The following is a 12,813-nucleotide window of genomic DNA, read 5'->3' as shown; positions in this document are numbered from 1 at the left end:
ACGAGCGCTGATTTATTTTCGCTCTGTTCTTATACGTTTTCATCCTATTTGATCTAGGCCACAGCGGATGTTTCACCTACATTTCTTCTTTCAGCGACATTCCAGTTCTGTATCTGTATGATGCGATACTTGATAGCCCCCCTTTCGATCCTTCATTGACCTGCTTGATTTTACTTCTCGTTGCAGATCTGACCTATTATGTTAATTTTGGACATCTTGCTGAATCTTTGTTTTACTAATGCGTGGTAGCTGTTTTGCACTATATTTGGTGGATAAAAGCCAAATGGATCTATATTCTGATGTTTTCTCCATCCACATGCAGACTATATGGCTGAGCCGGGAGATGCACGGCGTTTACCTACAAACCTTGATGTGTTGGCTTCTGATGTTCACTCAAAGGTGGAGTTCTACAAGAATGCCTATATGGACTGCATTGGCATCAATAATGTGCTTCACGGTGTCATGGAAGAAAAAGGAAAGCTCCAGGAAGAACAGAAAGGTAAATACTCTTGTGTTTTAGTAGGATCATTGTAGTCAAATTTCCTATGCTGTAGGTTGTATTAATAACCGTCTGTTTTCCTCCTAATTTATCTTATAATGATAAGAACATCACGTGATAGTAGTACAGTACTACCTTAAGATCTTATCAGCAGAGATGGATTTTGTTGGCGTAACAGAAACGGATCATCAGAGAACAATACTTGTCTTTTAAAGAAAATGGAAGCTTTTCTTACCCACAGTCTCTTTTTTTCGATAATGTACCCACAGCCTCTGCATCAGAGATGCATATGGCCCCTTATTACATTGTCTGTAACAAGTCACCAAACAATACTCTGTTCGTAAATAAAAAATAATATTTTGGAGAAAAAGAAATGGTATCGAGCATGCAACATTGCCCATAATATTACACCTGAATTAAGTTGTGACACGATTAAAGTATATTCTATTACAGATCTAATAGTATTAGTTCCGAAATGATGAAAGTAAATTAGTTTTATCAGTACGAGTCATGGTTACAAATGTTTGACAGCATACATTATAGGATGTCATCTAGTTAGTTATGACAAAGGGAGTAGTTTGCTTCCTTAAGCTGTTCAAAATATAGATACTTCGTTCTTGAATTTTCTATTTTAGTCAATCCTAAATATTAGCCATGCACTTGAACTTACTTTCTTTCTTACCTTTCTGGTATTGTTACCAGCGGTGGTCCAACTGGCTGCTGAAAAGGACAAACTGATCGCTGAACTGAATGCTCAAAAGGACCATCTGACTACCAGGAATGAAGAACAGGCAGCAGAGATCGAATCCCTAAAGGAACAGCTCAGTGAAAGGGAGTCCAGCCAGGCACTACTGGCACTGAAGGGAAGTGGCCTTCAGAGTACCCAGTCTGGAAAAGTAAGTAGTTTTTTCTTAGAGCAATAGGAAAACACACTTGCTGTGTAGTACTAAACTCTGCTGCGTTGGATGCATGCAATCACATGAATACTTTGAGAATTTGCAAATTCGTTTCACAGTATTTAGCAATTCACCTTAAATTTTACTTATTTGGAAAGGCCCCGTTGTTCAGATTGTGATTGCTATTAGTATATCATTGGTTCTTTGGTGTGCATGTACGTTTCGGTTGTTCTTCTGTTTACTGGTTGCAGTTGATTTCAGTGATATTTATTTGTGTGACATAGTCCTTGAATATTTCAATTTCATTGGGTCATTCACTGCTAAACTAGTTTTAGTATAGTGATCAATTTTTATTCTCATTTGGAATAATCGATCTTCGTGATTTAATAAAGTACAAGATTTTCTACCTTTTTGCGTGTTTATTTTTCAGCCCTGACGAATCTCTATGCACAAAATTAGCTGAGTTTTCATTTTTGCAGATGGTCTTACTACCTTTTTTCAATTTTTAGTTTTACACTTTTACCTGATTAGTTTACATCGATCTAATACCTCATGTCAATGTGGAAGCAGGTGTATATAAGATCAAAGAAGAAACGACAACAACATTCTGATGGCAGTGGTGAAGATGCAGATTATCAAGGTTTAAGCACTGAGCTTGAGGCTGCTAAAAATGAACTGTCTGATATCCACTCTAAGCTTATCAAGGTTCGGTGACCCTCTGTTCACATCAGAAACTGCAAACATTCTGATCACATTATGTGAACTGTTATATTAAAATTTCATGTGTTCCAGGGTTTTATTGATATCAGTAGTACTGGAGGCAGGAATATTGCAATAAAGAACATAGGCCAACTGAGCGACAAGCCATTCCTACAGGCGTGCCTTAAGAAGCTTACTCCCAAAGAAGCTCCAGAAAAAGCTTCTGAGCTGTACAATTTTTGGCAGAAGCAACTGCTGAACACAGACTGGAATCCATCCAAGACTCTCATGGATGAAGGTATCTCGAAGGTACTACTTCAGCTTGTGTGAATCTCAAAGTTCTTTTAAAGACTATTGCCTCTGTTCTGTAACTTGGTGCATATTATAGTTATGAGATGTCACTGATGTTACTTATGTGATTAGGAGATTGATGTCCATGATGTCAATCTGCAAGAGCTACGTGCTTCATGGGGTGAAGAGGTGTACAAGGCCGTGGTGAATTGTTTGATGGAAATTGAAGAGTGTGGCAGGCTGATGGACAGAACCATCGTGCCCGAGCTTTGGAATTTCAAGGAGAATAGGAAGGCTACTTGCAGTGAATGTGTTGAGTACATTTTCAGCCAAGTGAAGCGTCTGAATGGTTCAAAAGGCAGGACAACTCGCAGGTTTGACCACAGTTTTTTAAATATTCTGCTTAGTAAGTTTTGTCTTAGTTTTATGACTAGAAACGTGTCATTGGTAACTGACAACAGAAACACCGGTACTGATTTGAGCAGCATAATTGTACCGAACATTTTATCATTCTGATCTTTTAAATAGTTCATCGTGCAAAAACCATCAGTGTAGACCGAGCTACATGTAGCTTGGTTTTTGAAAAATTCAAAACCGGCGGTTCAAAGTTTCAAAACATCTGGAAAAAAAAATCTTTGCTGTAGACAATGTTGTGATCTAAGTACGTGCAAAATTTCAACTCGCAATACTATATATTCGGGGCTGTGCAAAAATGACAAAATCTGACACCTATAGTAGTAAACATCGCAAGATTTCAAAACCTTCAAATCTGTCAGATTTTGTCATTTTTGTGCAGCTCCGAATATAAGGTATTTCGATTTGAAATTTTGTACATTCGTAGATTCCAACATTACCTACATCAAGATTTTTCTCATATTTTTTTGAAACTTTAAAGTATCATTTTCGAATTTTTGAAAAAAACGAGCTATGTGTAGCTTGAGCTACAACATCAACACTTTTTCATCGTCCTCCTTCCTATGTCCATTTGTACCCGTCCTCGAGTTTCTACACTTGTATGCTGCTGAAAAGAACCCCAAAATCTTGTGGTTATAAAGTATTAAATCTAGGTACATGTAAATTTTTTAGGAAATAAATTATGTGTACCGTGAAATAGATAGAAGTAAAAACTTGTAAATGTTATATAATTTTATTTCTCTTGTTATCATGTACAGTACAAATTCTTTCACGAACATTTTTACAAACACCTAAATTAACATTTAGTACCATTAATATTGATATTTGTTTTAAAATAAAAACACTTGAAGTTCATATGAATGAACTACACTCAGAAACTCAGATAATCCAATTAAATATCTTTTGAATTTTTTGTTTGGCGTATGCAGGTAATAATGCGGGGACATGACAGGATTGTGGAATAACCTGAAGGTATGACTGTACTTTAGGCCAGCTCTTTTATGAGTACTATAAGTTCTGCACACTAGAATTTTTTGGAATGCACTTTCCTGAAGGATAACCATGAACCTAAACTGATATTGCATGGATGATGCTAAACGAAACTAACACATCTCATCGTTTCCGCTGTATTAGTAGCTGATGCTACTGTCCTATTTTTGTACTAGGTTTGTCCTACATTTTAAATTTTTATCAATCCATTTATTATTTCGCATTGTGCAGGGCAGTTAATGCGATCTGTACAAGTACCAAGCTAATGGCGAAGAATTGAAGACTGGAGGATCTGATTTTGTCAACAACAAAAAATCCGCTGCAAAGTGTGGCAGAACAGTGTCACTGTCTGTGTCATTTTGCCGTCTAGTACTATCTAATTAACGCAAGCAGCTCTTGTGCCCATCTTATTTCAACTTTACCCTTTAGTTTTAGTGTTCTTCTAGTCTCTAGAATCAATTCAGCAGTAGCTACATTGCGTTGAACAGTCAGACTTGATATCTAATATGGGCAACTTTTGCATAGTTGCATATATTAATGTGTTGCCAACAACATAGATTATCATTTTTTTAACGAAATGCAGCTTGGCTGCTTTCATTGCGATTAGAAAAGGGAAGAGTACAAGCGGGCAGGAGACCTACCATCTTCTAGTCAGGCTCTCTTGGTCTTTCTACCGACGCCAACGAGGCCACCCAAACGAGCAGGGAAGAAAAGAGAAAAAGACTAGAGCTTAGCTCCAATCGATTTTTTTGTTTGAAAGAAACCATCTTCTAGTCAGGCTCTCTTGGTCTTTCTACCGACGCAAGCACCCTCCACCGTCCTGCATCAACCCAAGAACGTGGCAGCAATTAATGTGTTGCATCGCTCTTTGGTTTTTAACAGGCTTATGCAACTGCTCTTTGGTTTTTTTTTTGCGAATACGCAGGAGATCTGCGTATCATTGTATTAAGTTTAGAGACGGACCAAGATGTTCAAGAAATACACCGCGGGTTACAACCAAAGGAAACAACCTGCGGAAACCACCGCTGACGACGTTGCTTAGAACGCTGAGCTAAGAACCGCGACTAGCCTAACCCTCTAGCATGCCTACCTCTACAAACAAGCCAGAGCTGCCATTCCATGGCAATGAGATCAATGATAATGGTCATTGCCTTATGCTTGCGCTCAAAAGACGCGGCTGTTGCGCTCAACCCAGAGAGACCGGAGGACCAACATGATGATGGAGTTAGCCTTCTTCCTGTCCTCCCACGCGAAGCGGTCAACTGCCAGAAGCCACCAATCTGCGATAGACACCCCTTGAGGCGTGATGTTGGGTAGCCTAAGACGGGAGGTCAAGCCGCCCCAGACGCCCTGCACGAAGGGGCAGTGGAGCGAGAGATGTGTAAGGGTTTCGTCGTAGAGGTCATAGAGCGGGTAAATGACATGGGAAGCCAGGCCACGCCGCAGCCTACGGTCCGCCGTCCAGCACCTCCAGCGCAGAGTAAGCCAGGCATGCAACTTGAATTTCAGCGGCGCGGAGGAGTTTCAAATTAGATGCGCACCGGGCAGCCCCGTAGAACCATGGAAGAGCACTCGGTATGCGGACCTAGAGGAGAAATGACCATCACCATGCCATTTCCAAGCAAAGGAATCGGCTGCTCCAGGGTCTAGCTGCGTCACCGAGACGACACTAACTTGCGTCCAAAGTCGCAAGTATTGAACGACGGCGTCGACGCTGAGCTCGTCGGAGATGCCCCGAGCCCATGAGTTGTCGAGGAGGCCATCGTGAACGGTGCGGCTGGAGCTCACGGCAGGCCGGATTAGGTGAATGAGGTCAGGCCATTGATCCAGGGGTCTTCCCAGAAAAGGATGGATGAACCATCTCTGACGACAATCTAGACGGAAGCATTGAAAAGCGCCAGGGAGTCGCGCCCCAGGTGTAGAGTCCACTCCAGGGCCTTGCTCCGTCGGCCTCTCGCAGCCAAGCCCATCGTGCCCGCAGGGCAATGTTCATTTTTCGAATATCCAAGAACCCGAGTCCACCTAGACTCTTAGGTTGACACACCCCGCCAGGCCACAGAGCAGCAGCCAGATTGCGCGTCCGCAGAACCTGCCCAGAAGAAGTTACGACGCAGCTTGTCCACTACCCTAAAGAACCAAGGATCCAAATCGAGAGCGAGGAGTTGGTAGACCACGGAAGTTGTCATCACGGCACGGACGCAGACGCGCCGGCCCTCGTGTGACAGAAGCTTCGCCTTCCAGGAAGGGAGCTTGGCCGCAAGCTTGTCAATAACCACCTGAAGCTCCGCTTTCCTTGGCTTGGAGAGGGTCAGGGGCAGACCCATGTAGGAGCAAGGTAGGGATCCCAGAGGGCACGGTAGCACATCCATCGCAGTCTGGAGCACCTCAGGAGAACACTGAATGGGGGCCGCTGAGCTCTTGGAATAATTGCCATGCAGCCTAGAAGCCGCAGCAAAGCAACCAAGGGTTCCCCAAACCACCGTCAGCTGCATTTGGCCTCGCAAACACGACCACGTCGTCGGCGTAGAGGGACACCCGATGGCGGATCCCAATGGAGGAGAGGTCTGAGAGGGCACTGGTGTCTTCCACGAAGCGGAACATGGCAGGGAGCACATCCATCGCAATGACGAACAGGAACATGCTTATGTAACCGCTCTTTGGTTTTTAACAGGCTTATGCAAGGCAAAGCTACTTAGATGAGGTACGATATCATGGCATCTATCCTGACTGGGCTACAATGGTGAACATGAAAAAAACAACGAAGAAGTTTGCCATGATGCAAGAAGCTACCAGGAAAAGTGTGGAGCGGGGATTTGGTGTACTCCAAACCCGGTGGATAATTATCCGTCACTCGGCAAGAACATGGTTGCTGAAGACCATGCATGAAGGTAATGACTTGTTGCATGATCAGTTGACGATGAGGGTCATGATGGCTGCAAAATGAGCACATATGGGATTTTCAGGATGAGTTGGTTGCGCCAATCCCTAGGCATCAACCTGGCAACAATATCTACATATGAAATATGAAGTTTGACGTTACTAAGGACAACATGTCCAAACACATACAAAATGATTTGATTGAGCAATCAGTGGACATTGGCTGGCTATGAAGATATTGCGTAGTCGTCAATATCACCTCATTTTCATGCAGACTTTCAAATATTTGGATGTAATAACTAAGTACTTTGAACCTGATTATTTTGCTATTGGAAAATCTGAATTCGTGTCCATGGGCCAAATGCGTCAGCCCGCTGGGAGCACCCCCAGGCGCAAATGGACGCGCGGTCAAAAACGACCTTTTTCGTCTCCGCGGGTCGACGCAAACGGATGTGCACGACCACTTTGGGCGTCCGATTTGCGTCGCTCCATTGGAGATGCCCTAACGAGTTGCTGCAACCCCCGACGAGCTGCAAAGGAGAGGCAATGCTGCTACGCCTATCGCCGGAGCTGCAAAGACGGGGTGGTGCTGCTACCGCCTACCGCCAAAGCTGCAAAGGCGGGGTGGTGCTGCTACAGCCGAAGCTCCAAAACAGCATTATCGGAGCTTCAAAGACAGGCTGGTGCTACACTGTTGCTACTGCCTACCGTTGGATGCCTCCGTTGCGGCGACATGCCACATTAGTGCTTGCCGACGCCCGCTGCTGCAAGGATGCACGCCCTCGCCATCGGTGCTGTAGGCCATTGACGCCGGTGCTGCTACCGGCTAAAGAGAGTGCTTCGGGCGGTGTCGAGCGGTTCCGCCATAGGAGGCCACCGGTGCTGCGAGCCAATAGCCGCAGTGCCGCCAACTGCATTGGGCGGTGCTTCCGGTGAAGTCAGGCGGAGCTGCCACCGGAATTGGCCAAAGCTTCCAGCAGAGTCGGGCGGTGCAGCGAGCCGGTGGCGATGGTGCTACCACCAACAATGGTGATGTTGCAAGCGACATCGGGAGGTGCTTCCATTGGCTACCGTGGATGCTACCAGCCATGGGCGAAGTCCGTCGAGCGGTGCCTCCAACGGCGTCGAGCGGTGCTACGAGCGATCGTTCACATTGCTTCAAAAGACCTCCACATGAGCTTCAAAGGGATGGAGGCAGTGCGGGCGAGCGAACGCTTCAGTGCTTTGAGGGGCGCCACAACGCAAGCGTCGATGGTTGGTGCAGCAAAGCCGGCCATGGGCTTTTTTCCGACTCGAGTGCAGCAAGAAAATCAGTGGATTGTTTTGGGAGAGATGAAGCGGTAGAGAGAGAAAGCGCTGGTATAATAAGCGGGTCCATACACATGGAAAGGGAGGGAGGAAAGCAACCTGAGTTTTGGTTCGATCCAACGGGTTAATCAGACAACTGTCGATCCGGAGGCTATGTTCGCGGATCCTCTGGTGGATCTTCAGCATGGTACTGTTTCAAACTAGTGCATGCTTTTCTACGAACGCACTAGCGAGATGCTGTAGTGATTTTATGTGTATGCTGAAACTCTTGTCTCATTGTTGCAGATATGTTAGTGAATAGCTGCAAATGTTTCTCCCATATGTTGCTTATGTGTGTTGACTTTTATCTTGAGTTTTGCTATGGCGGATAGAGATTTGCTGCATACTCCTTTTTCTAATGCATAGGTGTTTTTGAAATATCGCTATGGTTTTTGTACAATTTTGATCCACCGTGGAACGATGCTATTATAATAGCACCTTTTAAGAATTTAATTTAATGACATTTCACGTTAGGAGAGGCGGCAGATTTTTTCCTCTAATCATGTGAGGCCGCTCAACACTGTTCATTGTTGACGGTTTTAGAGCATCTCCGGTCACGGCCTCTAAACGACGTTCGTTAAAACATGAGATCTGTCGACTGTGGGCTACCGCCGCTGGTGCCACGTTTGGGGCATATCCCTTCGCAGCCTCGTCCCCAAACAATTTTTCAATACAATAAGTTAAACTGATAATTTGAAATTTCATTCAAATTTGATAATATTTTACATAGTTTGAATGGAATTTAACTAAACTAAACTAATCTAGCGTTGGTTGTATTGGCCGTTGCGGTAGTAGTACTCGAAGTAGTGGTAGTCCGAGTTGTCGACCTTCCGGGCTCGTTGTTCGGCTCGTCCTTGACGGCACCGCTGGGTCCAGCACTGCTGCTACAGCTGGCACTGTTGTTGCACGTGAGGTGGACGATTGGTGCGCCTATGTCACGAAACGACGCCATGATCGCGTCCTCAATCGGACCCTCCCACGTAGTTGCCTGAGGAGTCCCACGTAGGGGATGCCCACTCCACCTCCGACATCTTAGAGCGGTGGTCGTGGATCTCCTGTCACCACCTGTTCTTCCCATCATGGCACTAGCAAAATGTTGATGTCATTCTCGCCCATCCTCCATCCGCCGCCGGCCCGCCACTTGGTAGGTGCATGCCTCGTGGGACTGGGTACCGTGTGTTGTGGAGAGCCCACGACCCAGAGACGGTTAGGCTACGCAACTCAAAGCCGTTTGCAGCGGCACCACTCGTGCGGTGGCTCGACATGGCAACAATGGTTTTGTCTCTCGGTGCAGAGCGGCACCATGGTTTTCTGATGAGGCGAGCCATGAAGGTGTGTGAGGAGGGGCGGAGTGCTAGAAGAATTTAACGATGGTGGCATGCCAGTGGATGTGGTGCGCATTAACACCGGCATTATCCCGCCACGCCACGCTGGCCTATGCGGCGGGACGCCTTGCTGCACCGCCTAGGGAACTGGCGCATCCATTAATTGTCTTGACCAGATATTGGCTATGACCTTAAATGATGACACACATCCGTTGTGTCTATGACATGGCTGGCCGGTCACCCGTCACGTTGTCACTGCGTTGTGTTCGGCGCGCCCATCACTGACCTATGGGTTAGGGATGGTCTCAGAATGCCAGACAAGGTATTGGGCCCATACTGAAAAGATCTTTGAGGCATGCGGCTGGGCACGGTTTTCTATCCACGCGCCCTAATGGACTTCAGAGGAGGCGAACAGAAATGCTCTTAAAATCTAATCTTACTCTTTCTTTCTAGGTAGTAGATTGGTTTTCATCTAGCAAGAGTGTCCATGTGAGCCATAAGACCCTTGATTCATTGCCTGCCAACATCAAGCACCACTGGGATTAGTTGTCGTTGATTTTAATATAAAGTTATACTAAATCAGTGACAATTAACATAAAATAGAGGGAATACAAAATTTAAGCAGAAAAGAGATAATCAATCTCAGGCAGCAGAAGTTTCATGAAAACAAATCTGAAATCTTTCAAGGCCCTGGGCACAAAGTCTATTTGCAACTGCAAAAGGCATCTAATTAAGAAACTATCGGAGAATTCCAGTTGATCGCAGGAGCATCGCCCCAACCTCTGCATCAATTGATGCACACGGCTTGCTTTATTAACGAAAGTATCCAAAGATAATTGACATGGCCACATGGGCAGAAAAAAACTTCATGCTGATAAATCTCAAATGATGTGAGGCCCGCTTCATCTGGACTGGTCGGTGCACAAGATGTGCATATTATTCATAAGAATACTCTCCTTTGAGATTACTCGTACTGCAAGCATGCAACTGCCAAAGACATCTAATTAAGAAACTATTGGAGAATTCATCCTAGCGCATACAATCCGGTGTGATTCATATATGGGCCATTTTTCAGAACATTCAGTCTCTTTTGTCTATGGGCAACTCATCTTCTCCCGTCGGCCGATATATATGGACCGACCCCGTCGGGGAGTTTTGTGTACGCCGGTCGTATTGGACGATATGCCACTGGACTTACCCTGTCCGACTCAAACGGAACAGTCGGTCTGTATACCGGCGATATTGGGCTGTACCTAGGGGGTGATGGATTATATATCGACGATACTGGACGAGCGGGGAGTGCTGGATCATATACCGATGATGCCGGACTGCTGTATGCAGGCGATACCGGACTGTATGCAGGGAAAGATGAACCATATACATCAGTGGCCTCGTCACAATTTCTTTTTGTTGTGGTGTACTCCTGAAACGGGGCAGGGAACGGGATCGCCACTCCGGCACCATTGCTAGGGTCGACAACATGTCCCGCAAAGATGACTGTGTGTGACTCCTCTTCGATGATGAAGTAGGCAAACGGGTGGTCGGCGACGAAATCCACTCTCCGCGACTGATCTGGACTGTAGGTCGGGCAAGTAGGTGAATATGTGACAACGGCAGCTCTGGTTCCTTCCTCGTTGACCTCGATGACAGCCTTTTGGAAGACGTCATGCACGAGGAGCGGCAAGTCGGAGCCGCCTTCCTCAAGCATGTCAGAGAGGTCGGCCTCTGGAGTGAAAGGTAGCCGGAGACCCAAATCGTTGAGGACGGCGGTGACGCTTCTATTAAAGGAAATTTTGAACTTGGGCACCTGAAACTGGCCTACCCTGACCGTGCTCTGTGGCAGGTGCTCACGCAGAAAGTCTGGGGATGACGTGATCTTGTCCAGCAGGCTCCCTAGGCCGTCGAGCGAGTCCGGGAGGAAGATGCACATGCAGTGGTGTAATCGGGTACATGATGAGCTCTTGTAGCGTAGCTTGAGCACCATGAATCCGTCGTGCTCCGCGATGTAGTGCCTAGAGTAGTTGGTCATGAACGGGACGTTGACGGCAGTGCCATCGAGCCGGTAGAATGGCTTGTTCGTGGTCTGTCTCTCGTCAAACGCCAGGTTCCACTTGCCTTTGAAGTAGACAGCATTGGCTAGCACGAGCCTGGTGTTCGGGTCCAGAGATCTCGGAGGTACGACGGACGTGATGAGGTTCCTCGTGGCCTCCGCGACCCAGGTGTTGATCTGCCGCGTTGCCTGCTCTGGATCGTTGAGGAAGTCCACGACGCTGGCCTCAGCCTTGTAGGTGCCGACGACGGCGTCGCGGTAGGCCGGCTTTATCGGCCGCGTCAGGTCGCTCCACGCGCCGTACGCGAACGCCACGCTCGGCCCGCCGGACTCAGACATGTCTCTGAGGGGCCCCTCCCGGTGAAACGCCACCGAGTCCTCTAGCTCGCGGCGCGACCGCGCGCCTAAGACGCGGAGGATCTCCTCCAGGGTTGCCCCGCCAGCGCCGGCGGCCAGGAGCGCGAGGACGGCGTAGATGGAGAGCGGCGAGAAGACCAGGTTGACGTTTTTGTTTGCGTCGGCGAGTCGCTTGGTGAGGCGGGCGGCGAGATCGGTCATGCCGGACTGCTGCGCTTCCATGATATCTATCGTCGGGCAAGTCAAAGATTAGAGATTAATCGGGATAGCCTCCGGCTAGATATATATGGAGGCGGGCGTATGTCCGTCGCGTGTGCGTATGTTCTTATTCATTTTCTTAATAGTCGGTGTAGTTTAGGAGTCGCGAATCTCGATTGGATCATAATACTGTGTATTTGACAGGAAACAGTTCTGAAAGGAGCCAGTGTTCAGCATTACACAGATGCGCATCATGGTTGCTTTAGGATGCGGCGGCTTCATCCCCCTTATCTCCATGCATAAGGGTGTGTTCGGTTCCACAATCTGGAGGAATGGGACGGAACCGTTCCGCACCTGGAGCCCGTTCTCGTGTTCGGTTCGGCAAAGGAACGGAACGAAGTGGTTCCCCGAAAGAGAATATTCCTCAAATATGCGGAACGGCCTCGTTCGGCCGAATCGGTGGAATCGCGAGGAACGGCTCGCTAATGCCGAAACTAATCTCTCTCTCACGCTCCCTCACGTAACCTCTCTCCCCTCTCTCTCCTGTGGTTCTTCTCCAAGGTCAACACCGACGCCACCGCCGTCCATCTCCTCCTCCTCCGTGCTCGCTGCCGTCCATCTCATGCAGCCAGGCGCGGCGGTAAGCTCGCGGCGGCGCCAAGCTCACGGCGGTGCCCAGCGCGCGGCGGCCAGTGCGCGGCGGCCAGTGCGCGGCGGGAGCCCAGCCCCCGGCGGCGCCCAGCGCGCGGCGGCAAGCTCGCGGCGGTGCCCAGCCCGTGGCGGCAAGCTCGCGGCGGCATCCAGCGCGCGGCGGCGCCAAGCCCGCGATGGCCAGCACGCGGCGGCGCCCAGCACGACCGGTGAGGGTCA

At 47.7% G+C, this 12,813-nt stretch overlaps 2 protein-coding genes across 2 annotated transcripts; one reads left to right on the top strand and one right to left on the bottom strand.

Moving 5' to 3' along the window:
* Positions 1-327: 327 nt before the first annotated feature.
* On the top strand, positions 328-4,523 carry LOC124655982 (factor of DNA methylation 4-like). The gene is made up of 6 exons (XM_047194801.1): positions 328-499; positions 1,202-1,395; positions 1,966-2,100; positions 2,188-2,403; positions 2,518-2,759; positions 4,373-4,523. Exons 1-6 carry the CDS (start codon positions 328-330, stop codon positions 4,521-4,523), a joined length of 1,110 nt encoding a protein of 369 aa, XP_047050757.1.
* A 1,705-nt stretch (positions 4,524-6,228) lies between these two features.
* LOC124655981 (putative serpin-Z8) lies at positions 6,229-11,946 on the bottom strand. Its single transcript, XM_047194800.1, has 3 exons — positions 10,984-11,946; positions 10,537-10,863; positions 6,229-6,444 (listed from the first exon to the last, which is right to left on the bottom strand). The coding sequence occupies exons 1-3, from the start codon at positions 11,944-11,946 to the stop codon at positions 6,229-6,231; spliced, it is 1,506 nt and encodes a 501-aa protein (XP_047050756.1).
* Positions 11,947-12,813: the final 867 nt, after the last annotated feature.

This window comes from Lolium rigidum, chromosome 5 (genome assembly GCF_022539505.1).
Source record: "Lolium rigidum isolate FL_2022 chromosome 5, APGP_CSIRO_Lrig_0.1, whole genome shotgun sequence".
NCBI lineage: Eukaryota > Viridiplantae > Streptophyta > Magnoliopsida > Poales > Poaceae > Lolium > Lolium rigidum.
Note: the sequence above shows the minus strand (reverse complement) of the source record. Positions and strands in the feature narration are given on the sequence as shown.

Excerpts from the sequence above, each read along its gene's own strand:
- LOC124655982 (XM_047194801.1), top strand. The coding sequence starts at position 328 with ATGGCTGAGCCGGGAGATGCACGGCGTTTACCTACAAACCTTGATGTG. Across the intron at positions 2,101-2,187 it reads TCCACTCTAAGCTTATCAAG|GGTTTTATTGATATCAGTAG; the intron begins GTTCGGTGACCC and ends CATGTGTTCCAG. Across the intron at positions 2,760-4,372 it reads AAAGGCAGGACAACTCGCAG|CTTGGCTGCTTTCATTGCGA; the intron begins GTTTGACCACAG and ends AACGAAATGCAG.
- LOC124655981 (XM_047194800.1), bottom strand. The coding sequence starts at position 11,946 with ATGACCGATCTCGCCGCCCGCCTCACCAAGCGACTCGCCGACGCAAAC. Across the intron at positions 10,864-10,983 it reads ACGTCTTCCAAAAGGCTGTC|TTCATCATCGAAGAGGAGTC; the intron begins ATCGAGGTCAAC and ends CCGTTTGCCTAC. Across the intron at positions 6,445-10,536 it reads TTCCGTTTGAGTCGGACAGG|AGCGGTTACATAAGCATGTT; the intron begins GTAAGTCCAGTG and ends TAAAAACCAAAG.